Source organism: Amblyomma americanum, chromosome 1, assembly GCF_052857255.1.
Source record: "Amblyomma americanum isolate KBUSLIRL-KWMA chromosome 1, ASM5285725v1, whole genome shotgun sequence".
In the NCBI taxonomy this organism is placed as follows: domain Eukaryota; kingdom Metazoa; phylum Arthropoda; class Arachnida; order Ixodida; family Ixodidae; genus Amblyomma; species Amblyomma americanum.
The window spans coordinates 58,316,081-58,343,385 of record NC_135497.1 but is presented as its reverse complement, the minus strand read 5'-3'; the positions used below and the strand labels follow the sequence as shown (position 1 = coordinate 58,343,385).

The 27,305-nt window shown below is 51.9% G+C and overlaps 1 protein-coding gene across 1 annotated transcript; it reads left to right on the top strand.

The window, feature by feature from the left end:
- Window positions 1–4,693: 4,693 nt before the first annotated feature.
- On the top strand, window positions 4,694–5,959 carry LOC144133016 (G-protein coupled receptor 83-like). Its single transcript, XM_077665805.1, has one exon. It carries the CDS (start codon window positions 4,765–4,767, stop codon window positions 5,830–5,832), a length of 1,068 nt encoding a protein of 355 aa, XP_077521931.1. The 5' UTR covers window positions 4,694–4,764; the 3' UTR covers window positions 5,833–5,959.
- Window positions 5,960–27,305: the final 21,346 nt, after the last annotated feature.

The following is a 27,305-nucleotide window of genomic DNA, read 5'->3' as shown; positions in this document are numbered from 1 at the left end:
AACAATCGAATAGTGAGAGGCACTATACCAACCTAGAAAAAATGTTGTGAACTACCGCTCACTAATTTTTACATTGGACAAATCACCTACTCCCATAAAACGCAGCATCAGGTTTGCTGCCTCTTGTCAGAGTGACAGAGTGACAGAGTGCAGCACCCTGTCACTTCAACGCGTACGTGCTGCACTTTCAGCACATCGACAAAACTTTCAAAGCGCTGTCTGCTATTGAGGCTAATAACTGGAGTGTTAAAATGTAGTCATTAAAACACGATTCTAAAATTTTCAATGCTCAGTGCAAGAACCATATACAAGTATGGGTGAGTGAACTCTGTGTGAGCGTCTGGGAATTACGCATATCACCTTGAACGAGAGTACCTGGAAGTTTCATTGCTTTGCACTTTTATTGCGCTCGCAATTCCACTATCACCTATGCCCGTGTGGTGGGGTCACTGTATGCGCTTAAATAAATGTACCTCTCAAGCAAAAAAGCCACGTTATAATTTCCTCTATACACCTCATAGTAGGCACGCGCTTTCTTGTAGGACTTCATGTAGTAGCCCATGGTCGTAGCCTCACACCGATGGGGGAACTTTTGATAAAAGTGCGCATTCGTACAGCACGGCTCAACCTCCCAGAGGAACGTACCAAAACAGGGGCACTGTAGCAGGGACGTGCGCCTTGCCAACACACCGAGAGAGGGCGCCACGCGTTTCTAGCCGGTGCGGGGGGTTCATAATCAAAAGAAAAACAGCGCAGGAAATTTTTTGCTCCACTGAAATGTAAAATACTTTATAGTTCTTTTAATGTAGGACATTACGCTACCTGAATACATCTACCTGAATACGCTACCTGAAAAACATCGACGCTTGTCGATGTATTTTAAATTATGGCTTTGGTGAGCAAAGAAGCGAAGTCAAGTGGGGTATTTTTCGGGACCTCGCCACCGGCTCCGTGCTATCGTAGTGCATTGCGCATGGTAAATGCAATATTTAATCTACATTGATGAAACTCTACTAAAAGAAACTTTAATAAGCATTTAACATATATGCGAGAGAGCTAATCTCTGACTTTTATGCGCAACTACGTATTAATATTTCTTTTTCATCGCCATTGAGTTACGCGCTTTCGCGCCGGCGGCTGTCACGAGATGGCGCGACCGATTTTTCGAGGCGCATGGGCCAGAATCTTCGAGATGAATGTACATGCGCTCCGTTCATCAACACAGTTCACCCTACAAAAGCAAAATAAGAAAGTGAATAAATAGAAAACTTCTACGAATATATGACATTAGTACTATAAAGTGTTGTACATTGAGATCCTGGGGAAAAGGCGAACAGTACAAGACAGGTACTCCGCTATCCGGAAAACTAAGCAAAAATTGAGTGTTAAGGAAACTTCATAAGCAAGAGGCGAGAAAATAACTGGACAGCTGCATTCGGCACTTCCAGCTGAGGTCTTGGCCGACAGTTGCTGATCCCGTAGCCGCTGGCAGAATGGGAGCGTCAAGTGCGCGCATTGGCGCTGTGTTTTGCGGGCTCGACGACTGGCCGAGTGCGCATAGCGTGCCCCAACAGGAGGCCAGCCGGCCGCAGTAACCCTTAAGGTTCCCCGAGAATCTTTCAACAAAACTGCCAGCCCAAAGTGGTGGTAAGCGCGCCAATGGCTACCGTGCTTCTCCCCACACCGAAAGGGCGTCATTCGACGGGGCCCGACGTTCATTATCCCGTCCTTGCGCAATGCAGCTGACCGCTGTCTGGCAAAAGAGCAGACGAAAAAAGCTAATATTTCGGAATGAGAGCCCCCGAGAAAGTCAAAATTTTACTGGTCAAGAGCACCCAATCCGGTGCTACATAGCATGTGCGTCTATAACCCTTTCGGACCGCGTCTTGAACGTGATACGAAAGGCAAGCGGAAGAGGCGCATCACTTTTCGCGCGCCCAAAAGAAAGAAAAAGCACCACAGATTGTTAAACTTTCGTAATTATATGGTCTTTCTGCCATGCCACGAACACGTCGCTCTCCGTGTCCCTCGGACTAGGTTACCAGGAATAAGCATACGGAGCACTCCAATGTCGCTCTTATGTGGCTTGAAAGTTTTGCAATGAGGTGAAACTTGAGAAGGTAATTTGTTCGCTTCGCCCAATCACCAAGGGCTCAAGTTCTGTCCAACATCAGTGCGTTTTCCCGATTCACACTCCTACACCTGTCTGATCACACAACTTCGCCACCAACGGCCTGCAAAAAACACCGGCTGTATGGATATAATTCGAAATTCCTTTCTTTTTTATTTTTCTTTTTGCTTTTGCTTGTTACATCCTTTTGGCTACATGTACAGATCTTCTGCCCCCTTGGTGGATGCTTTTCGAGGGTATTTATGCAGCGGTTGAGCAATGTTAAAGGAAAAACAAAAGCTCGTGTTGATTCGCACTGCTAAGAAGGTCGCATATATAGAATTGCGCCACACGTGTTCGAGTTAAATGGACGCAGAAAAAAGATTGAATTTGGCCTCTATCGATAGATTATCGCCGTTTAACGAAAGACACGTTACATTGACTGAAATGAAAGCTTTTATAAGCCAGAACACGCATGTGCCGTGTGCCTAATGCCGATTTAGGAAATAATTTGGTCAAATGTTTAGGGGAATCCCCCAAGGTGGAGTAAACTTGAAATAAGGGAGTAATTACTCATTGGCATCCGCCCAAGTGCAGCCATGCGGCTACAAAGGAAACTATGCAGCTTTCTCAGAAACCTCGTAATTAAAGCAGTCACCGCATGAGGCGAAAATTCGCGGCGACACGCCGCGCGATGGCATCGCGCGATGGGCTGAGGGCCGCCGAAGCACTGTCGCTCATCGCGTCGCCCAGGTTCTGGGTTTGTAAAAAATTTCGCCCATCAGCCGGAAGTGTCGTGCGAGACTAGCCAATTACGGTAGGCCTTGCGGGTGAGTAACTTCCAATCCGTCTTGCGCGCGAAAGTCGACTTTTTTTTTCAGCGGGCTTTCCGCGGAGCAACAGCCGACGCATCCCTCACCATGGCAGCTATGCAAGAATTTAATGAAATGCTCATTAATGAAGTTCAAAAGTAAAGGGTGTTGTGGGTATGTCCTACACGCAATATAAGTCGCAAAAGCGCAGGAATGTCGTCTGGCGCCTCATCGCAGCGTCCCTCGGGCGCACTTTTCTGCGTCACGTGACTTTGTGTAGTCAACTAAAAATAAAATTTTACCTGAATATATTTTTCAATGTTTTTATTGTGTTTTATCTTGTATGAAGCCTTAAGAGCTTTGTTCTACGCGTTAATTAACGCAAAATGACTTAACGCTGAAGCTGCCGCAATCGAGCAACATTGAAAACGCGCCGCTCCGACGCCGAGTCCCGTCGCTTCGTGCGGTTTGCGCCAGCGGCAGCGATGGGCGACGGCGGCGTCATCGCGCGACGTATCGCGAAGGAATATCGCCCATGCGGTTACCGCTTAAAGAAAAATTCGTCCTGGTCCGGGGTTCAAACTCGGGACCACCGCTTCACCGAGAAAGCTGTATAGCTTTCCTTTGTAGCCGTATGGCTGCGCTTGGGTTGATGCCAATGAGTAATTAGGAAATTGCGCTGCATAGAGAAAAAAATGAAACTTGGTTATTGAGGATAGAAAATGGCGCAGTTGCGGTTTCACATATCGGCGGACACCTAAACCGTACCGTAAAGGAAGGGATTAAACAAGCGACTAAGAGAAGAAAGGGGTGCCGTAGTGGAGGGCTCCGGAATAATATCGATCGCTTGGGGATCTTTAACGTGCACTAACATCGCGCAATCGATTACATACGTTTTTCTAGGTACGTTGATACTTGACCGTTAGCGAATGACGCATTCATCGCTGGGAAAATTCCAACGAAAAGTTTTCTCTCCAGGCAATTTAAGCCTGTGACGTGTGCACTAACAAGGATTCTGTGAACACAGTTTTGACACATACGGCTGTGTAGTGTACTCTCTGGGATCCACGCAAAAAATAAAGCACAAACTACTCGATGCACTGTGTGCGATGTCAATGCAACGAATCATTTTTTATATATTGTGCTGGGTTCCCTGACAGTTTTAGTCAGCGTCTGTTCTGTATTAAGTGTTCTTTGCGTCTCATCCGCGTTTAGCTTAATGTTTTACTTAAAAATCCGCGTTGGATAGAGTTGTCCTCGGTGTTCCTTTAAGTAAGCGTGACAGGGGCTTTCCACAGCCCTTCATCAAAAAATCAAAGTGGTGTGCGTAGAACAGATTCACTGTGATACTTCAGTGTCGCTAAATTGGGTTGCATTTGAAAGCACCAGACCCACTGTATAATCGCATGCATGGCGTTTGCTTCCTCCGGAATTTACTGCAAATGGAGCTAGGGCAGCTGCCCTTATTTGTTCAACACTCTCATCCACGAACTTCAGTTCTCTCTCGCCCCTTTTCAAGCCTTTTTATCTCTTTGTTCTTGGCACGTTTACTGCGTTCATCTATGGTTAGACTCACCGCGCCTTTCTTTTCTCGTAACCTCCTCATTCGCATTTGGCTGCCTACGCACACACACACAGATGCAAACGGGAGCAGTAAGGGCCAGCTGGGCGTGGCAATAATCCATAAATGGCGTGCGTCACTCGCAGCCTCGTGTCACGGACCAAGCTGAGCCCAGCGGCATGGGGCCTGCCAGCGCCTCATTGTCGTCGCCCGGGGACCTGTGTGGGGCAGAGCAGAGCGCCAACCTCAGCGCACTCTGCTCGCTGCTGCGCAACCTATCTATGGAGGCGCGACCTCTGCTGCGGAAGCCGCGCGACGTGCTCGTTATCCTACTCTACGGCCTCGTCGTGCTGGTGTCGCTGTTCGGCAACACGCTGGTGTGCCACGCGGTTCTCCGGTCGCGCAAGATGCGCACGAAAACCAATGTGCTGATCGCCAACCTGGCCGTTTCCGACCTGCTCATGACCACGCTGTCCATACCGCTGAGCGCTTCGCGGTTCCTGCTCGACAACTGGCCGTTCGGCGAGGCCCTTTGCTACCTGGCGCCCTTCCTGCAGGTGACCTTCGTGTACGTTTCCACGCTCACCATGGCGTGGATCGCGTGCGACCGCTACGGCGTCATCGTCCACCCGCTGCGGCTGCGACGCCTCTGTCCAGCACACGGAGCCATCGCTTGCATCTGGACGCTGGCCGGCGCCCTGTCGTTGCCGCACGCCGTGTTTAACCGCGTCGTGTCCCTGTTCACGTATCGGACGCTAGTGCGCTCCCAGGTGCAGTATCCAGCACCGTCGGTAACTTTCCGCCAGTGGCTCACGCTTGCCACCTTCCTGACACAGTACGCGCTGCCGCTGGCGCTCACCGCGTTCATGTGCTACCGCGTGAGCCGCGCTCTGTGGGCGCACAAGGCACTGGGTGCTCTGACGCGGAAGCAACAGGCTCTTCACACGCGCTCCAAGCGCAAGTCTCTCAAGATGCTCGTGCTGGTGGTGGCATGCTTCGCGGTGTGCTGGCTGCCGTTGAACGTGTACCACTTGGTGGCCCACTTCCGCGCTGACGACGGGCCCGACCGGCACAACTCCAACCTCTTCATCTCTTTCCACTGGCTGGCCATGAGCAGCGTCTGCTACAACCCGTTCATCTACTGCTGGCTGAACAACAAGTTCCGGCAGGGTGCGCTGGCATGCCTCGGCTTCCTGCCACGCTGCCCTCAGCGCAAGCCGCAGCCATGGTCGCCGAAGAAGTCTGCCGCGCTGACAAGAGGTGGCCTCCGCGGCAGCCACTTGTCCAAACGCTGTTCGACGCTGAAGAGCACATCGCTCGGCTCTGCCGACAGGATAACTTGCGTCTGACTCGTGGATCAGGTGCGCACTACAGTGGCTCAGTCACTGGCACATAAAAAAATGGGGGGACTTTATATAACCACATTCTTAAGAAAATAAGTTGGCCCACCCCGAAATTCCAAAGGACCCCCAAATTATGGAAGTAGGCCCACCTAGAAAATAGATTAAGGTGGATTAAAATCTATTATTTGTGTACAGTGGGTGAATTGGCATGGATTAGTGAGTGGGTATTTGAGATTTTTTGGCAGATTAGGGCGGGTTAGAGAGTCGGAATACTACACTGTCATATGATAATCCAATGTGTGGCGCTCGAACATTATAGTCGTCAGATTTTGAAGTTTGACGATGCTGGTGACGTCACGAGCCTAACCTTCAATCACGAAATTTCGTTAAGGATCTATTTGAAATGGATGTCCATTTCTTCATTTCATCTGGAGTGACGTCAGTGTGACATCAGCATAAGACGAAAGCAGCAAGCGGCCAATCATAAAAATCAGCACGTAGCGGGATGCCACGTCGACTCGCCTCTCGTCGCACGTACTGTCTCACAATTGGTTTCGATATGCAGCGAATGGTGAGGTCCGGTCGCCAATGGTCTGGTCGCTTCCCACGGACGCTTGAAAGCCGCGGCTACGTCACAGAACAACAATTACCAATGCCAGATGACCAAATGGGTCTGAAATGGACGATGGCTTCTTGTAGAATACGGCCCAGATCAGCCTTATCGCACTGCGGCCTGTGTACCTTGGAAAATACCTCAACAGCTAGACATGGCATCTCCGATTGAGTGGCAGGGTGGCTTGCAGCCATGCATGTCTTATATGGTCCATCATATGAGCTCTCTGGTGCAGTGCAACAAAGGCACTCAATAGCTGTGACCCATTATCGCCAATGGAGAACCGTGCATACGCTGCGGCGGTATATTGAGAGAGAGAGACAGGCTGTTGCCAGGAAGAAAGAAAAAGAGTGAGTGAAAACTTTATTGGATCTTTCAAGGGTTTCGCGCTTATGAAGTCTCCGTCGTCTTCTCTGGCGCTGGCGGCTTGAGGCTTCTCGTCAGCAAGGGTGGGCCCGTATTCCAAAGCTCCACTGAGTCGTGCTGCATCATCCGCGTGCTGCACTAAGGCCCTTTGGGTCGTGAGCTCGTGACTCTCCCATTGCTCCGCACTCGCGTGTTCGTGTTGGTGGAATGCTTTGTTACGTTCGCACTCCCACGTGATATGGTAAAGTGTAGGTTCGGCTTCGCACCAAGGGCAGGTGGCTCTGTATTGTGTCGGGAACATCTTATTAAGTATGTGTAGGCTAGGAAAAGAGTTGGTGTGTAATCTGCACCAGCCGGTCGCTTCCTCCTTTGTTAGGGCTTTGTGTGGTGGTGGGCTTTGTGTGGCAGCTCCCCTATGCAAGTCCAAGGTCTCTGCGTATCCCCCCTCGCAAGCCTGTAGGCGGAGCTGCGGAGCATTTGACTGCCTGCTCAAAATGCGTTACCTCGAGCTAGGCTGTCTGCCCTTTCGTTCCCCCTATGCCCGCGTGGCCCGGGATCCAGATTAGGTTATGCCTGGGTTTCTCCTCGGCGGAGGTTACCCCGCTGAGTATTCTAAGGGCTGTTCAGCTGATCCTGCCCCTCGTGTAGTTCCTGCACACCTCCTTCGAGTCCGTCAGCATGTTGAGAGATCGGCCCGTTCTGTAGCCTTCTGCTGCCGCCAGCGCAACGGCAATCTCTTGGGCTTCCTCTGCGCCGGCGACCTTTGCCTTGGCACACGTGATCATGTTTCCTTCCTTATTTACCACTACCGTCCCGGCTACGCGTTCTCTCTCGCGCGGATATACGGCAGCGTCCTTGTGTACAGTGTTCTCTAACTGGGCTAGCGTTCTTTCTACGTACTCGGCCCTCGCTTTTCGTCTGTTTTCGTGAAGACTAGGGTCCACGTTTTTCGGCAATGGTCGCACGTTAATGGTTTTCCTAAGGTGGTCCAGTACGTCCGCGTATCTGTCTACTAGTCCACTCGTGTCCCGACCCAACCTTCTTAGGAGCGCTCGTCCTGTAGGGGTGCCTCTGAGTCTCGTGGTTTGCGTTCCCAGCAGAGTTTCAGCGAGCTCGCTGAAGGTGTTGCTGATGCCTAGCTGGAGCAATTTTTTGTTCGACGTGTTTTTGGGAAGGTGCAGAGCAGTCTTGTACGCCTTCCTGAGAATGGTGTCGGCTTGCTCTCTTTCCGCCTTGGGCGTCGCGTGGTACGGAGGGAGTACGTGACTCGGCTGACAATTAGGCTGTTGACTAGCTTGAGAGTGTCTTCTTACTTCATTCCGTATCTCTTTTGGGAGACTCTGTTGATCATACGGCCCACCTGCTCTGCCCCCTTGCTCAGCAGGCTGATGGTGTGGCTGCATTTCCGGCTTCCTTGCAGCCACATGCCCAGGATCCTTATCATGTTCTTTTCTGGGATGTTCTGTTCCACGAGAACGACCTCCAATGTCGCTTGGGTGGGATGCTTGCCGACCCTTAGGAGTTCTGACTTCTCCATCGAGCATCTTAGGCCCCTCTTTCTGGTGTAATTTTCTACGCAAGTTGCCGCTTCCTGTAGTTTTTCTTGCTTCTCCCCGAGTGATCTTTGGGTGACCCATATCGTGACGTCGTCAGCGTACATCGCGTGTTGGATGCCCTGGATCTCCTTGAGCCGTCTTGCGAGTCCAATCATTGCCACGTTGAAGAGTAAGGGGGATATGACGGATCCTTGGGGTGTGCCTTTGCTCGGCGTGGGGAAGACATCGCTTCTCAGCTCGCCCAGCCCCATGGTCGCCGTTCTGTCGCTCAGGAAGGCTCTGACGTAATCGTGCGTTCTCCTCCCGCAGTTGGTGTTGTTGATTCCTTCCATGATGACCGCGTGGCTTACGTTGTCGAAACCCCCCTTTATGTCGAGGGCCATGACGACGTTTTCGCCCGCTTTCGGCGTCGTCTCGAGCACTTCCTCCTTGAGTTGGAGCAGCACGTCTTGCGTAGAGAGGTTGGCTCTGAACCCGTACATGCTGTCCGGGTACCATTGTTCTTTCTCCAGGTGCGACTGGATTCTCTTCGTGATCACTTTCTCATACAGCTTGCCCAGGCACGACGTTAGAGATATCGGCCTGAGGTTCTCGATCTGGAGCTTCTTGCCCGGCTTCGGAATCATCACGACGACGGCGTGTTTCCACTCCGCCGGCACTCTTCCCTCTTGCAAGAGCTTGTTGAGGTAGGTCGTAAGCTGATCTATCGCCTCGTCACTGAGGTTCCTTATTAGCGAGTTCCGGATCTTGTCCGCCCCCGCCGCCGTGTTCTTCATGGCCGATCTTATCGCCTCGACGACCTCCTCTCTCGTGATGGGTCGGTCCATGGCCGGGTTCTCCTCGCCACGGTATTCTTCTCGGTAGCTGTCGACCTGATCTTTGCCGTAACACTTGATCCGGACCGCTTCGAGTAGTTCGTCCGTATCTTCGTATTGGTGCAACAGCCTCTGTATCGACTTGCTGCCTTCGGATTTGTGTTTGCTCGGGTCCATGAGGGCCTTGAGGATCTGCCCCGTTCTGGCCGTGCTGAGGGTGCCGTTCAGCGAGTTGCTGAATTGCTGCCACCCCTGTCTGGCCAGCTGCGTCGCGTACTACTCCGTTTGCTTGGTTATATCGGCAATTTTCTTCTTTAGCTTCCTGTTGAGTTTTTGTCTCTTCCACCGCTTGGTGAGCCCGCGTCTCGCCTCCCATAGCTTGAGGAGGCGCTTGTCCACCTCCGGCGTTTGTTCCGTTCTGTCTACTTCTTTCGTATATAGGTAATGGATTCGTCTGAGTTGTTGGCTCCACTCTTCCGCAGAACCGATGTCGCCCTCGAGCTGTTTGCAGTGCGCTCTGAAGGCGTCCCACTCCGTTAGCCGAGCCGTGCTAATCTTCCTCCTGACGTTGTCCGCCACCGTGCAGATCCTTATTATGTGGTGGTCGCTTCCAATGTTCTCGAGTAGGTATTCCCACTCCGCTTGTTTGGCGCCCCTTATGAAGGTTAGGTCGGGACTCGTGTCTGGACTGAAGCTGTTCCCCTGCCTAGTCGGTGTATTCTCGTCGGTTAGCAGCTCGCATCCTACGTTCTCTGCCGCCGTGCAGATGCCGCGCCCCTTTTTTTCCTCTTTGTTATAGCCCCATCTCGGACTTGGCGTTAAAGTCACCCTCTATGATTAAGGTGTTTTGCCCCGCCAACTTTTTCGCCTCAGCAAAGAGCCTAATAAAGTTCCCTTTTGTTTGCTTGGGTGGGCTGTATAGATTTACGATGTAGGTGCTATTGGAATTTCTTTTCTTTTTGGGAATTATCTGCGTAATTACGTGTTCGGTCTGGGTGTCCTCTATTTCTTTTTGTGCTATGGCTACTACTTGTTTGCTTATGAGGGCTGCAGTGCGGCCGCTTTCCAGACACGGGTAGCCCCTGAGTGTTGGGGTGTTGTTTGTTTCTTGTAACATAATTACATCCGGTGGGGTTCCTTTGGTGTATATGAATTGCTGCAGGAGGCCTTGCTTACGCTTGTACCCCCTGCAGTTCCACTGCCAAATTTCTAGTTGTTGGTGCCGTTCTGCCATGTTTGGTTATTGTTGTTTGTGTTGGGGGTCTCTGCGCCGAACCTGCGTTCGTTGTATCCCAAGCAGCACAGGTCATCAGCCCAATATTGCAACAGGATGGTCCCATCCTGGACCTTTGTAGGGCCAGCTTTGCCAATACAGTTCCAATGTTGGGCAATTACTTGTGCTGCTTGGGATAGTCTGTCTCTGGCGTCGTTGGTGGTTCTTTGCGTGGTCTGGTTTTTTACATAGTTTCTAAAGCTCTGTTCGTGTAGGGCAAACTTTTGTTGTGTCTGTTGCATTTCACTTTGCATTTGCTGCATCTGACCCTGTAGATTCATTATGAGGTTTTTCATATCATCAATGGGGTTTCCTCCTTCGTTTTGTTGCTTCATCTCCATCGCCTGAGGTGGTGGAGTCGGCGTTCTAGCCGGCGAATAACCCGCCCTCATTTCTTGTTTCTCTCTGATAATGTCGTTTAGTTGTTTCTTTAGTTGCCTCGCTTCCTCGCGACTTTGCTCGAGTTCGCGCCTGAGGCTCGTAATCTCTTCTAATAGTTGTTTGCCTTGCGTGGTTTGTATGTTGTTTGTGTTAGAGTGCGGAGCAAAAAGTGATTTGTGAGGGCCGTCTCCTCAGCTCACCTTAACACCTCCGCCGCTCTTCTTCTGTTGCCACGGCTGCTGCTTTTGCTGCGGCTGTTGCTTGCCGGCGTTGCCCAGGGGTGGGTAGGACCCGTCCCTGTTAGACTCTCGGCTACGGCTCCGCCTCCTGCCGCGGCTGCGGCTCTGTGTTCTGCTCCGGCCCGGGTCCTGGCTCTCGTCCAGGAACCATCTTTGTCTTCTTCCCCGGCTGCGGCTTCGGCTGCGCCGCTGCTGCTGCTGGGGTCCCCACCGCAACTCGCTCGCTGACTTGAGGCGTTGTTTGCAGTCTCTCGTGCCCACCGCGTGGTCGCCGGCACACAGCAGGCACTTGGGTGTGCATTTGTGCACTTCCGCCGGATTCTGGCATCCGCACTGCCTGCAGGTCCTGGTTTCCGGGTTCGGGCAGACGTCCATTCGGTGCCCTTGTTGGCCGCAGGCGTAGCACACCTGCCTCGTGGGCCGGTACGGGTAGCACCACATCTCCCCGCCGTAGTACAGCACCTGCTTCGGGAGAATGGGGCCGTCGAAGGTGATGACGGCCGTGCTGGATCTACCGAGCATTCTGGCTGCCAGGATCTTCACGCCTTGCGTGCGGACTCTGAGGTTGGTCTTGAATTCTTCCGGTGCGGTTCCTGGGTCCACGCCGGGGACGACCCCGCGCAGTGCGCCTTCCGGTGCTGCCACGTGGGCGTTGACGGCGTAGCTCTTGCCCCCGAAGCTCAGCTGCGTGATGCGCCTTATCTTCTGGGCCGCTTCTTCATTGTCGGTGCTGACGATGATGATGTTCGATCCGTTGCGCACTCAGATGATGAGGTCTTCCTACTCACATCCTTGCTCGGTAGCCGCCACCACCGCCCGCGCCACTTGGTGCGTCTGAAGGCGTTTCACAGCGAGTCCCCTCGGCCGAAGGACTATTTTAAGGTCGTCTCTGGGGAGCGGCGGCTGTCTCCTCCGCGGCGCCAGTGCTGTGGCATGTTGCAAGTTGCGCGTCCGCGCCATAAGTGTCGCCACGGTCGGAACGATTGCAGCGATCCTGGTATCTGGCAGCAAACGCGGCTGGAGTCAATGACACAACGCGTCTGCGCCGCCAGTGCCGCCGCGGGCAACGCTGCAGCGCAGTGGCAGCAGACGACAGCGACCGGCGCAAGCATAGCGAGCAAAGTTTTGAGCAATTTATGTTTTTACCGCCAACTCCCAGGCACCGCCACCGTCGCATTTCAAAATCGTCCCCATTGGCTCTACGGGAATGTCACACCCTTGGCGGCGCTCCTCCTCTCTCTTTCCTCTCCTGCGCAGCTGGCGCTCCATCTGTGACCTTCGCCGCGCCTAGGGAAGGCCCGTTCCCCGCCAAAACTTGCTGCTTGTTATCGCTGCGTTAGCGTCTGTTCTGGCTTCTCGACATGGCGATTTCCCAATCTGCGTCGGTTCCGCCATTGTTGCTTACTTGTGAGCTTTGCGTCGATGGGGTGCTGCTTCCTAGGGCTTGGCTGCCCGTCGCCGCGGGTCCGCCTCGGACCTGTTGCTCGGGAGTCGCTTCGGTGGTGTCCTGGAGGTCTTCCTCCATGATTTCTTGCGATTAGACCGAAAATCTTGTCGGGCCTGTCGCTGAGGGTCGGTGGTAGCTGGGGTTGCTTGCTCGGGACATCGCTCCGGGTCTTCTCTACCTCGGGCCGAGGCCGGGGAGGCCACGGAGCCCCGTTCTCTTGCTAAGCCGCGTTAGGCTTAACGCCTGGTCGGCCACATGGAAAATTCAAATGCCGATAAAATTCAAAATATTGGACCCACCGGCTTGAATTTGGGGTCCTCGTGGCCCTCTTCACTTCCGGCGTCAATCCCAGCCAAAATTTTGGTGGTCCAGTCGGATCAAAAGCCCAAAAACTGCGGAGCGCATGTGACACGCCTCCGCTCGCCTCGGCAGCTTGCAGCGCTCCCCAAGAAAGAAAAGGAAAGTGCAGTATATTGCAGGAAGGGCGGTATATTGTCCACGCGTGCCAACGTGGCCCCACAAAATCATCGGTAAAGTGGGCTGCGTCGTGCGTGTTAATGTTCTGAAGACTCAAAGAAAATGTTTTGAGCTATCTGTACCTTTTTTTGACTTGTTGGCTGGTCTGTGCAGCAAAAACCTACATACAGCTTGCTCTTCAGACGCTAGTGTTTCTTGTGCTGGGCTTTCCCGGGGCTTCCTCTTCGCCCGGTGTTTCTGGTCATTTAGAAAGAGCTGCGCTGATCGGCTTGCTGAGGACGAGGACTCGGGATCTAATCGCAGCCCGCGGCGGCCGCTTGTCGATGCAGGCGAAATGCAAAAGAGAAAAGCTCAAATTATAACGAAAGGAAAACCGCACTACCTGTCTCATTCTCGGGGGCAGTTCAACCGCGCTGTGATTTAAGAGATGGAAGAGGGAATGAATGAAAGAATAGAGACAGAGGCGCCGTAGCGGAGGGAACCTGATTAATTTCGAACGCATGGGGGATCTTTTACGTTCGTCCAAATCACACAGCCGACGGGTTTGCTTGGATTTCGCCTCCATCTAAAGGAGGCCATTTGAGCGGGGATCCAGAGCCCTATGTGAACCAAACTAATTCGGAGCCTCCACTACGGCTCTTCTTTTGTTGTTTATCCTTTCCTTCTTACTTTAATCCTTTCCCTCGCGGCGTGGTGGATTTGTCCACCCAGAGTGCGCCTTTCCTTTCCTAATCACCAGTTTTAAGCGCCGGCACGTGACCTGCGCAAAGCAATGCTCGTGTACACCCCCAATGGTTCAAAGCCAGTCGTATGTGGGGGCATTTATTTTTACCCGATTCACAGAACGTTCAGCATAATGGTCAGTAGCGTTGCGCGAGGGCTATAGATGCAGCCGAGGCGGAGCCTCGCACTTGGGACGCTACAAGTATGCGAAAAAAAAAATATTTATTACGCTAAAAGGAAAGGTGAAGTAACTGCGTCACTCTTGACTGACACCTCAACCGTGCGTGGGGGGAGGGGGGTATAGGATTGAAGGAGAGAGTGATAGATGTTAGAGAGAAGGGGGCGCTGTAGTGGAGTGCTCCGGATGAATTTTGACCATCTAACGCTGTTTAGCACGCCTGACACCGCATAGCACGCGCACGCGTCGGCCTTTACCGAAACGTGGATTTGCTTCTTTTCGGCTTATGCAATGGTGCGTTAAGATATCGAAACCTTTCATTCTGATTTTTGCGAGTGGTTCGCGGCTAAGAGCTTATTATTCATGAAAGGTAAAGAACATATCTCGAGCACACTGTCGTCTATTGTACTGCACGAATTTTCTAAGCATTAGTTCAGGGGATACCAAAGGGCAGACACAGGTGTTCTTTCGGACATTGTGCATGTTTGGTGATTGCGTATAGGTTAATCCAACTAACTGTCGGCGTATAGAGGTGTAGTAAACTTTGCTCTCATGTCTTTGCATTTCTTGACCTAAATCCACAGTTTATTTGCCTACTGCGGCCGCAATTGTCACGTTCCCTCCTTTCACATTTCTCTTCTCTCTTCACTTCCTCCTCCCAATGTGCTGTGTAAAACACCGGAAATGTATGCCTGCTTATATGCTCGCCTTTACTCTCTCCTCTCTCCCCCTTTCTTGTGCAGCTTTTGAGGATGTGCCGTTCACGCTCTCTCAACATCGTCTTGGTTTCACCTCTTGAGTATTCCAGTGACCTCGATTGTGATTGCTTGCTATTGTATACTACGTGAAAGAATAAACCTCAAGTCAAGCTTCAAAATAACCACTATGTTTCGTTAAATTTCTAATACCTTTTACAATTGTAAACGAAAACGCGCGACGTAAAATTAAGAAGAAACAGGCGAGTGTGCGTGTGGCTCATTCCACGTCTACTCCGGAAGGCTGCATTCTGGTGGCCACCACCTGGCATGACGTCGTCACTGAGGCTGCGTCAGGCGTGTTTCATTTGCGATTTGGAAGTTGATAATAGGGAACCCAAAGTCAAGGCCGGCGCAGCTGCGGTGAGCAGCGGCGCCTCGTCGCTCCCGTGGTGTCGAGAGGCGAAATTTTAGGGAGACTGCAAAAATGAGTTTAGCTTCCACGTCTCGCAAGGGAATCGACTTCTGGGTCTTTGCAGAAGTCAAGTGGCACGAGGACAGTGCGCAGAGTCCGGTGTTTGTTTCTCGGAAATATCAGCTTAATTCGGCTCATGTAGCAGTATTATTAATAGGCGTATACCTCTGAGACAAAAACGAACGCCGGCATTGCCCATGACGCAGTCGCTCGCTGCAGGCACCGGTGAGCTCTAATGTTTTTCGCGGGAGCGAAGGCAATGCAAATCGTTAGTAGACAAGCCTAAATGAACATGATAGCATTGCAGGGATTAGCAGGATGGAGAGTCGGGCTCTTCTATTTTAATCCATTTTGAATTAACGGCGCAAAAACGCGAAACGTGGTGCAAGAAGTGACACGCAGTTTTTCAGCGCTGCGAAAGTATTGCACTTTACGTTTTGTGCTTCGTGTTTTTCGCTGTGCTTTCCGATTCTGAATGGTCCTGAACGGCACTTGACGGCAGTTTTCGTTTAGATTGAGTTAGTGCGAGATTATAATAGTGCCGCATGCGATTCCTGGCTTTACCTGGCAAACACTGCGCGATCAGTGAAGCGCCGTTAACTGATTTGTGAGCGCCTATGCGCGGCCGGCCGCTTTTAAGTACAGGTTAATAACATAACGATGTGAACCAGCATTCTTTTATATTACTGTTCATTGGTGCTTTTGGCCAGGCTACGTTTGCATTTTTTATTGCTTCCGTTGCGCTGTTTGTAAGCATCATTACGCTCGTCTGTCACTTTACTATATCATTCTTTTAGTATGCGTGGCAGATGCCACCTTCGGACACTTAAATAGATTGCATTTCAAGCGGACGCTCAATGACCTTCACAATTAGCGCGGCCTGTTTGAATTAGCAGTGAATAAATGCTAGTATGCACACCTAAATCCTTCTCTCATTAACGTTATTAAGCATTGATACTTTATAAAATGCAGTGAAGCAGCCCATCTCATGAGCCCTCGCAACAAACGTTACGTCAAGCAAGAGCATGGAAATCGCGAAACAAACCTTTATTTTTGCCCGAGCACCGCCTTATAAGGAAGGGATCCAGCCAACCTCGCTCACTCTTTATGACATTCGCGCCAAGAAGGGCACTCATTGCTTTCTTCCGAAGCGGAGCATCGCCAAGCTCGGGATCCCGATAGTGTCGTGTGCGTGTCAGCAAAAGCAGTGAAAACATTAAGTATAGGTATCCCGAGAGAATAACCCTCCATAAATAAAAGCACGCCCCCTTTACCAGGGAGAGGGTTAGGTGGGGCGGGGCCCGTCTGCAATGACGCAATGGTCTTGATGGATCGGTAAGCGGTGCAACGCTACATGCGACGTCTCCATCCCAACTGACAACGGTAAGTGGGTCTGTTCCTACTGCGCGTGTGTGGTGGGTTCCTGCATGTGTGGTCGATACCTGCATTTTTTCTCCCTGCTCTCTTTTACCTTCCCTCGGGACTCTTTTCCGGTGCCCATGCAGATCTGCACAGTTGCCGCGCCTTTGTTTTCTTCATATTTTTTTCTAACCCGTCTTTTCTCCTGGTTCTCTGGCCTGTTTCGCCAGATTCACTTTTAGGTATTCGGTATAAGCCCCTAGAACGTCTCCCCTGGCCGGCTTCCGTATGCACGAGAAGAGCGGGGCGCGTTCATAAGCGCCTCACCTAAGTGGAGACGAAAAAATTGGCAGCCATATCTTGCCTTCACACGAAGGCAGGTAGAAAAACTTCAGTGACCAGAAGAGGTGAAGGAATCCTGTCCCCGTCCGGGAGCAGCCCTTAGTCCACAGCTTCATGATCAGTTCGGCGGTATCCATCTGTCACCGCCCGCACGCCAACATGTACGTTCCCATTCACATCACGAATCCCCCAATTACTAGAATTCCCCGAGGAGTCCACACCACTCCCCCGGCACCCGCTCTTTCGTCGAGTGACTGGCTCGCCTCTGTTCAGCTGCAAGATCAGCTGTCCCTGCTTGGCCAGGCCTGCTCCCTTCTAGAAGATTTGCCGAGCGACAAAATATAGCGATTCAAAGTCGAACTAGGATATATCGAACGCAAAAAGAATCATCGAAATAGTTTGATATATCGATAATTCGATATAATAAAAACTGCAATAAATAAGCTTGCCAGTAGCCATCAAGTAAGAATACAATGCACACATGCTAGTGACGTATGCGCTTCTTGCAGCGACGCGCCCCCGCCGGCGTGCTGACATCGCACCGCTAGCTAAGCTTTACTAGGCCTAACCAGCTGGGGGTTCGAGGAGGAGGAATAAACAAGTTTATTCCGACTCCACTCGTGCCACCAGCCATTTCTGGCCCGCAGCGGTGGGGTCAGTTAGCCGCTCCGTCCAGGAGGTTTGAGAAGGGTTAGGAATAGGGGAAACGGTGGAAATGGACTGACACCGCCGTACTATCTAGAAGACGGTTGGACGGACCCCGCAGTGCAGACATTGGGGCGACCAGGAGAGGGGTTCAGATACGAGCAGAGGAGAGGACTTGGGAACGTGTTGGTCTGGAGCTGTCTGAAGACAGAAGCTTGTCGACGAGGAAGAGCCCGATGGGGAGGAGGATAGTGCTGCCTCGCGAGTCGCACGTCCGCAAGGTATACGTGAAAATAAAGCATGTGGAGAGAGTTTTGGCTGAGTCAACCCCAGAGGTCCGGTCGGAGGGTTCTCGGGCCAACGCATGAGCGCGCTCATTACAGGGGATGCCTGCGTGACTAGGCACACAAATAAGTTTCGAAGTACACCCCTGGAAAAATATTAAGCTGTACTTACTGACTTTCATTAAAGGCCGAGTTTGGGCGAGTTGGTTGCGGTAGTAACTTTGCGGTAGTAACTCGTTGTCACATAGCTTACTGACCGGTTAGTCACTGCAGTTAGTAACGGGAAGGTTAGTAACAGTTACTAACCCACTAAGTTTGTAACGGCTGCTACCCGCAGCCGCAGTAACCACATCACTCAATCTTGAAGGGTGTTGACGAGTGTTAAAGCCTCTTGCCAGGAGCATGTACCCCGCAGAAGTGCACTGGTGAGGTATGAAGCAACCTGTGGGACGGTGTCGTAGGGATTAAAGTAGCCTGCTGCGACGACGACTCCACAATATATTTGCACGGCACGCATCTCACCTACATTATCGAAGCATCTTGATACGCGTCTAGCGGCAAGGCCTGCACGCCGTCATGAAGATATATGGCTGCGCTGGCTGCACGATTCTCGTGTTGTTGCGAGATCATCAGTTATACTCGTAGTCATTGACCTCATACGTGCCACATCAGAATCCGTTTTCGTAGAGACATAGCAGGTTCATGACGCATTTGAGAGCACGATGCAGACTTCCGGTACAGAATCGTATATCACAATCGCAATCAGAATCATATATCATAGTGATGGCGTACAGGCCCTGCTGTTAGGTTTCACCGGGTCCACTTCAATTTCCGCTGATTTATACATATACTACATGCCTGCTGGTTTTAACTGTTTACAGATCGTTATTGTAAACTCTCCGAGAGATACGTCGGTGCAGTCTGTGCAGGTGGATGTACCGCAAGGCGGACAGTATGTACGTGATAGAGCTGAAGGATTAAACGATCAATTAAATAATAATAACGAATAACTTTTTACTGCTCTTTTTAGAGCCAACTATATATCATGAAATTTAAGGCCGTCAGCATAAAAGCTGAGTCCAGTTTTTACATTTTTGTTATAGGCAGTTCAGTTCGAAATATTTAACGTCAAAAATAGCATTTTTTATCTCGTGAAGTTGGCTTCCAGCAATACAGGTATTTAAAATGGCACGGCTCGCATTTCTAATACAGCAAATACGGAAGCCGTTCCTCTATTTTATGCTGCAGAAGCAGTTAAATGGATTTCGCGACAATACTGCGCCCAGCGACGCCATTTTAAAAATGTACATTGCATCTGTCTCGGCAGCCCGAGCTGCATGGAATTCTCATCGACCGCATTCGGGGTCTGCTGCAGCAGAGCGAACTGCGAGGTCTTGTCTTTGCACTCGCATTGCTTTTGCCGCCGCAGCATAGCCGCGATATCTTCGCGTCTACGGCACATGAAGATTTCTCACGAATTAAGAACAAATCGGTTTCTTAGTCGAGGTGTTCACAACAGCGCTCGGCTAGCATCTGGTTGTAAAGGAATTCTGTATTTTGGTGTTTAAACGCATCCATCAACTGCTTTGACCTAGTGTGTGCTTTTGGTGCGGGCGCCAGAGACTACGGAGCCTTAAAACAGGGGTAAGAGGTCAGTACGGCTTCACTGTAAAATATTGGCGGTGCCGTGTGCAATGAGGACATGAACCGACAACAATATTGTTACGAGCAATTCGATGGAGAAACCTCCGGAGACGAAACGTACAAATGTGGCTGTCCGTAAGAGGCCCGAGCGCGCGAGCGGGAGAGCAACATCTTCTTTCCCCACGGATGCAGGCGCTTTTTCTTCAACTTCCACAGTGGCACATATAACTGCCCCCTCTTCTGCAGCATCGCCACGATGCGGCTAGGAGGGAAATATCAGCAAAATACAGCTGCAGTGAACCGCTGTTCAGTCAGGGAGTCTATCGTGGTAAGGCTTCATGCGAACAATGTGCACGATTTCAGTACGGTGCGACCGGCGCGATGAGCAAGCCGCTTGGACGGGAGTAACTGCATACGTCACATCGCTGATGTGGCGCTCTACTTCGTGAGGGCCGAAGTTTCTGCGCAGCGACTTTTCAGAAAGGCCGCGGCGACGAACAGACGAACAAGTGGCATCTGAGGTTGTACCTAGCGGCGTCAGTCTCCTGTTGGCGGTTAATTCGCAGGCGTGCCAATTGCCGCGCTTCCTCAGCACGCTGAACGAAGGTGTCTGCGTCGAGGTCAGCGTCAGAGTCGCAGTAGGGGTCAATGGGCAACATAGCATCCAACGGAGTGGTCACTTAACGACCGAAGACAAACTGAAAGAGGGTAAGTCGGGTTGTCTCCTGCAGGGCGGTGTTGTAGGCAAACGTTACGTGCGGAAGAATGGTATCCCAAGTTCGATGCTCGACGTGAACATACATAGAAAGCATGTCGGCTAGAGTGTGGTTGAGTCGCTCTACCAATCCGTTTGTCTGTGGGTGATAGGCCGTAGCACGTCGATGGCTGGTGTGCGTCAAAGTCACCACGGACTGGGTTAAGCGGGCAGTGGAAGCAGTTCCCCGGTCAGTAACAACAACGGCGGGGGCTCCATGACGCAGGACAATGTTGTATACGAAGAAATGCGCCACTTCAGCAGCAGCGCCTTTGACAAGAGACACTCAGCGCACCGTGTCAGGTAGTCGGTGGCAACGACGATCCAATTCTTTCCAGATAAAGACTTCGGAAAAGGGCCAATGAGGTCCATGCCCACTTGTTAAAAAAGGGCCTTCAGTGGTTCGACGGGGTGAAGAAATCCGGCTGGTTTCAACGGAGGAGACTTACGACGTTTGCAGTCGCGGCATGTTTTTACGTAGGCCCGCACTGATGGGAGTAACCTGGGCCAATAATTCTACTGCTTAATGCGCGCGAGTGTAGGGCTTACTCCGAGACGGCCAACGGAGGGTGCATCATGACAGGCCCCCAAAATCTCTGGCCGCAGCTGTGATGGTACGACAAGCAGGAAGGCTTCTGTGTTGCTGGAAAAGTTGCGCTTGTAGAGAACACCAGATTGCAAAGTGAAGGTGTGGAGCCCGCGACGAAAAACATGCGGAATGCGAGCGTCGACACCTTCGAGGTAATCGATGATAGGCGCGAACTCCGATTCCGCCCGCTGAAGCTGTGCCATTTGGGTGGTACTAATAGCGCCCAGGAAAGGAAAATCATCGGCGGGTTCTTCGTGACCGATTGTGATAGGCGCACGCGACAAACAATCCGCATCGTGATGCTTACGGTCCGAGTTGTAGACGACTGTTAAGTCGTATTCTTGCAAGCGTAAGCTCTATATAGCCAAGCATCCTGAGGGGTCTTTGAGGCTCGCCAGCCAGCATAAGGAGTGGTGGTAGCTTACCACGCGTAAGGGTCGCCCGTAGAGGTACGGCCGGAACTTGCTGATGGCCTATATTACTGCAAGGCACTCTTTCTCCATCGTAGAATAATTGGTCTCGGCACGCGTAAGTGTTCGGCTGGCATAATTGATGACCCGTTCTGCACCGTCTTGCCACTGGATCAGTACCGCACCAAGGCCGACATTGCTGACATCAGTGTGGATGTCCGTGGCAGCGTGTTCATCGAAATGAGCGAGTATCAGACTACGTTGTAGACGGTTGCGAAGCTCGACAAATGCAGCCACTTGGTCACTTCCCCACACGAAGGGCGTGTCGTCTCGAGTCAGTGAGCTTAACTGTTCGGCGATTCGCGAGAAATCTTGAACAAAGCGCCGATAAACCAGCGAACGGCCTTCTTGTCACTTGGGCGTGGAAAACCTGAGACGGCAGTGGTCTTGTCAGGGTCCGGGCGAACACCTCGTGCGCTGACAACGTGACCAATGAAGCGAAGTTCTTCAAAGTCAAAATTGCATTTCTCGGCTTAGATGGTGAGTTGTGCGGATTAGAGTGCTTGTAGCACAATGCGCAACCGCTCCAAGTGTTGGTCAAACGTGGTCGAAAATATAACGACATTTTCCAGATACACCAGGCAGGACTGCCAATTCAAGCCGGAGAGAATGGTGTCCATCATGCGTTGGAACGTGGCCAGTGCTAAGCAGAGACCAAATGGGAGCACCTTAAACTCATAGAGGCCGTCGGGCTTCACGAAAGCTGTCTTCCCCCGGTCTCTTTCGTCCCTTCGATCTGCCAGTACCCGCATTTAAGATCTAAGGAAGAGAAGTATCGGGCGTCCCGCAATCGGTCGAGTGCGTCGTCTATCGTGGGCAGTGGGTAAACGTCCTTTTTGGTCATGCTAATGTTTTCGATAGCCAACAGAGAAACGCAGAGTATTGTCCTTTTTTTGACAACAACCACCGGCGATGCCCATGGGCTGGTGGACGGCTGAATGACATCGTCCGCAAGCATTTGGGCAACTTGATTTTGAATGCCTTCTCGCTTCTTCGGTAAAACACGGTAGGGGCGCTGGCAGACGGGTCGCGTAGCCGCATCAGTGATGATACGGTGCTTGGCGAGTGGAGTGCGGCCGAACTTCGAACACGTAACGGAACGGTCCGCAAAGTCTGCCAAGAGGTCCGACAGAAGATCCTTCTGAAAAGATGGCAAGGCTGGATTTATTTTGACTGACTGAAGAGCGTGGTGTGGGCCAGCATTCTCTAGAGTGGGCCCTCCCACGGTACACAAACCTGGGACCTCAGCAACGTCGTGAAGGAAGGCAATTGTGCCTCTGGCGAGGTGCTGATACTCGTTGGAAAAGTTGGTCAGGAGGACGTTGGTACGGCTGTCACGTAGTTGGACGAGACCTCGGGCAACAACAAGGCCTCGCTCAAGCAGCAATGGAGTATGGCCATCTGCCAGGCCCTCGTAGTTGTGGAATAGGTCGTTCCGCATGAGCACCAGGACACTGCACCGCGGCGGCACCGTGACGTCGTTCTGGACATGGCGCAGAGCGTTGCTGCAAAGATCTCGGGAGTCAAAGCGGGCCACGGCCCGTTTGGTCGAGAACGTAACACGTGCGTCCATTAAATCAATCACAGCACCGTTCGCCTGCAGAAAGTCGATCCCCAGAATCAAGTCTCTGGAACACTCAGAGAGCACGACAAATTCGCCAACGGACGTGTAACCACAAATTCCAACCCTAGCCGTGCACTTGCCAACAGGGGAAATTAAGTGGCCACAAGCGGCGCGCATGGGGGTCCCCGTCCACGGTGTCAGAACCTTTTTAAGGTCTCCAGCAAAGGCACGGCTCATAACGGAATAATCAGCACCGGTATCGAGCAGCGCGGTAACCTCAGGGCCATCAATTGTCACCCGCAAATCGGATGCAGCGTATCGGCTACTGTAGCTGCCTCTCTCTGTCCAGGTATCGTCGGCTCGACGGTTCCGCGATGCAGGATCTTGACACATCTCGACGTCAGCGGCCTTGCCTGCAGAGGTCGCTGGTGTTAGTTTTCCCGACGAGGACTGGGCAAGCGACGGCCAGCGGAACTACTCTGGCGGCCGGGGCTGGACGCACGATAGCGGAGAGGCGAAGGCGAACGGGACTCGCGCCTTCCAGAGTAAACACGGTTCTTAAGCGCCCAGAGATGCTCCGCAATCTCAGGCTGTCGTTCACCGTTCTGAGGACAAAGTGCGTCAGGACGGAAACCGCGAAGACCCACTTGACGGTACGGACAGGCTCGGTAGAGATGACCGGGCTCACCACAGTAGTTGCACAGAGGCCTACGGTCCGGTGTACACCACAAATCTGACTTCCGAGGACGTGGCTGAGCTGTAGCAGGGGCAGTTGCATAATATGGGGTGGTGCTACTGACAGCAGACGTCGAGGGAACAGCGGAGCCAGGTGCGGTTGCGTGACATGTGCCAATTCTGCTCATGGGAGGTGTCGCAGTAGCGGGACGGTAGCCAGCCGAGCGACGTACAACGGATGCATATGTGGGTCGGGCATCGAACTGGGGCGGCGCTTCGGGAACAGGAAGCGCCTGCGCAACCTGCCGCACTTCGTCCCTGACGACTTCTGTCAGCGCTGCCAGGGGCCCAGGCGCAACCTGGGGCAGACGGAACCGTTGGAGTTCCTCCCGGACAACTGTCCGAATCAGTTCGCGCAATGTGTCTGTACTGCCGCCTAGGAACGACGAAAAGGTTTCGGGCAAAATACTGTTGATGTCCCGATTGTACTGGCAGGCCCGTTGTTGGAGCGTTGTCTCCATAGTGATCGCCTCGGTGATAAATTCTGCTACAGTGCGGGGTGGGCTGCGTACGAGGCCTCCGAAAGTTCCTGCTCAACCCCTCGCATCAGATGGCGAAGCTTCTTCTCAGTCATGTTAGGATCGGCACGCTTGAATAGACGGGTCATGTCCTAGATGTACATGCGCAAACTTTCATTCGTGCGCTGGTTTCGGGAGTGCAGAGCAGCTTTAGCCTTCAACCGGAGGTCGGCGTTGGGGAATGTAGCCAGGAGATTCTGGCAAAACGTCTCCCAGGTGGGAAAGGTAGTCTCGTAGTTTTCAAACCACATCCAGGTAGATTCTTCCAGAGCAAAATATACGTTGTGGAGCTTGCGCTCGTCGCTCCAGCCGTTGTAGCGGGCGACCCGCTCAAAGGTCTCCAGCCAATCCTCAGCGTCTTCGAAAACGTCACCGTGAAAAGATGGCGGTGTTCGCGGTGGGTGGCAAAGGATCGGCGCCAGGAGCCGGGGGTCAGTGGCCATGGCAGTTGGACTCACTTGGCTAGGCTGGGTCGGCGCCGGGGACCCGGTGTCAGTGGCCAAGTTAGACTCGGTGGCCGAGGCTGCGTCGTTCTTTTAGGCGGGTGAAGGGGCCCAAATTCAGGCGACTCTCCGCGTATACAGCGGCTGGGTCGCTGGTGGACAGGTGTGAGGTCCGTTGTGATGCTGTGGGGAGTGCGGTAGTCGGGAAGCGTTACCCAGCACGATGAAATATCGGCATGAAAATATACACAAGCGTTCCGGAATCAGCACAATGAATGTTAGGCAAGCCATGTGCCGTGTCCTTGTTGAGCCTTGTTTTATCTTCTTATACGATCCGTCGCTGAGCACCGTGGTCTATTATGCGCAATTTTTATTGTGATTTTCATAGAGCTTACCATCACCCTTCAGTCGTCGCTCTCCTCTGCTGAAATGGCACCCCATTCCCATAATATGGGACTTGCCACTGTGGCCTCAGTTGTGCAAGCATGCCGACCAAAGCGCTGACACATAACAATAATACGAAGGCTGCCACTCTTCCATCGCAGTTTGTCTCGTCGGCACGAAGGCCACTTTCAACTCAAATTTCCTTCAGCGACAGAAGGCGTACATACGGGGGTGCTAATTTTAATGAAATGTATAAAGGTACTTTTAAAAGAAAAAAATCTACATGATGCATACAAGAAGTATGGTTATGTATACCGATATGTGTTGAGATGTTAGGTTGATAGAATCTAAGTTTCGCCACAGAAGTTTGCTTGGTGTACTTGTGCATGATTTTCCGTACCCTAATAAATTTTTTGTCAATTGTTTGGAAGCTATCATTGTGCGTGAATGCATCAATATGAGGCAAGGTCTTTTCATTTTCACGGTAATTTCTTTGCATGTTTCAATCAGTCTCTGGTGCGTCTATACAAGCACGTCGCGAATAACAAAACATTAAAAGAGAGCCAAGGTGCACAGCACGAGCGCTGGCCAGCACAGGCAGTTTAAATTTTGCAGTGAGGCCCTACAAGCGGCATCAAAAGCATCTTGTTGTTAGCTGATCTTCTCAGAAATCGAACTTATCTTACCAAGGCCGCCTAAAAGCACCCTTATACCGTTCCAGTGAGGGGAAGCGTGCGATAAGTACTGAACTGAAATCACAGAGCCTAAAAGACGTACGCAGTCGTTCGACCAGGCCGACAGCAGAAACCTAACTTTCGTCGCGCAGACGAGCGCCTTGAGGAACGACGGCCAGAGGCTGGAAGTAAACGTCGACGACCTACAAAGGCTGGAGCGAAATGCGCGTGACATAAGGAGACGAAGGCTGTCTCCTGGACGTGTTGAGTTCAGACCAGGATGAGGCAGACAATGACAACAACTAGGATGACCCTAACGACCATTGCCAGCAGTGTCCGAAGAGAATTGTGTAGCGCGCCGTTTCCCGCAACCTCAGCCTCCATCGAGGATTTCCCCGCGGAAGGCAACGATTCAGAGCAAGGCATGGCGTCCACCACGACGCCCCGCGACGAAGAGGAGTGCCCTGTCGACTAATACCAGGTCTCCAAGGAAGTCGTGCGAGGCATCCAGAACGCGGACCCGCTGTGGTTCGGTGCGCTGACGTCGGGCCCGCAGTTGCTCGTGCAGCAGAGGTCGCCACAGGGGGTCAACGTGCTGGCAGGCCAGAGGAAGGGCGCCACAGAGTCGATCCGGATCGAGAAGAGCGGCGGATATGTGTTCCAGAACCAGAAGGCGCCCTCTTCTTTCAGCTCTGGAGGCACACCCTTCGTCTAGCCACCGGACTTCGACCGGTGGGGTCCAATTTTCTGTTTTCCCATTGCTGTCGCCTGTCCTGCGTCGTTTCTCCTCTGATGTTTCTTTTCAGGTTTACCCCTACCCTCGCGCACACTCATGCTCCCCGCCTTTATTCTGTGCAGAGAAGGCCTCCACGATCCTGGCTGGCTGTAGAGGCACTGACTCGCCGAGAGGACTTCTCCAGTGTGGAACGCCAGTGTGGATTGTGTGGAACTGGCGCGATGGACTATGGCTCTTGCTGTGGCCCTCACGACGCCACTGCGCACGCTGATATTTGTGCTGTCAATTTCTCATCAATAACTAAGTAACGAAGAAGGTGGCAGGAAATCGTTCCTTGCCTATATGCAGCTGCTGCACAGCTGCTTGCAAACCCTGCCTGAGGTTATCACAATGTTCTTCAGTACGTGGTTCTAAATTTCGCTCCATTTCAACAACATGCTGTTCATGATTTCGAATAAAAATATTCCGCCATTATTCCGCCATATTCCGCCAGAGTCATTAACTATGATGCTGTCCAGAAACGTGCAGTCGAAAGAACCACTCGTGGCTTGATGCGGATTCGTATTTGCGTTTTTAGGTGCAGGCTTGTGCGTCTGCACATGCCGACCTGGCTTTATACATCCTGCTGAATTTTGAGGCGCGGCTGTATGAACACACAGCCGGCATCTTTGTATACGAGAACCCAATTACAGCGTATTACTGTGCACGGGCGTCTTTTTCTTTTCGGCAGCAGCCGATTACTAATAGTTATGACTAAAGAAAAGGCACACAATAAGGTGTTTGTCTGGGCTAGTTGGTACATGGTACTAAATGAAGGCACAGCGCACGAAAGGCGGGACTGAAAAAATAGTAAAACCAGGCGTCGCGACAGCCGCCCTCAAAAATGCCATTTCCAGGTCATGTTCCCATCAAATGCAATCTAGCTTCAGAAGCCAGATCATGAGGCTGAAAAAGGCCGACTTTCCAGACCACATCCTGCGTGCTGTAGCGGAGAAAATTCTTGCCGAATTCAGAACAAAACAACGAGTTCGCTTGCAGCAGAAAACCGAAACTACGCGGTGATACCTTATGTTCAAAAAGTATCACATAACCTGAAAAGA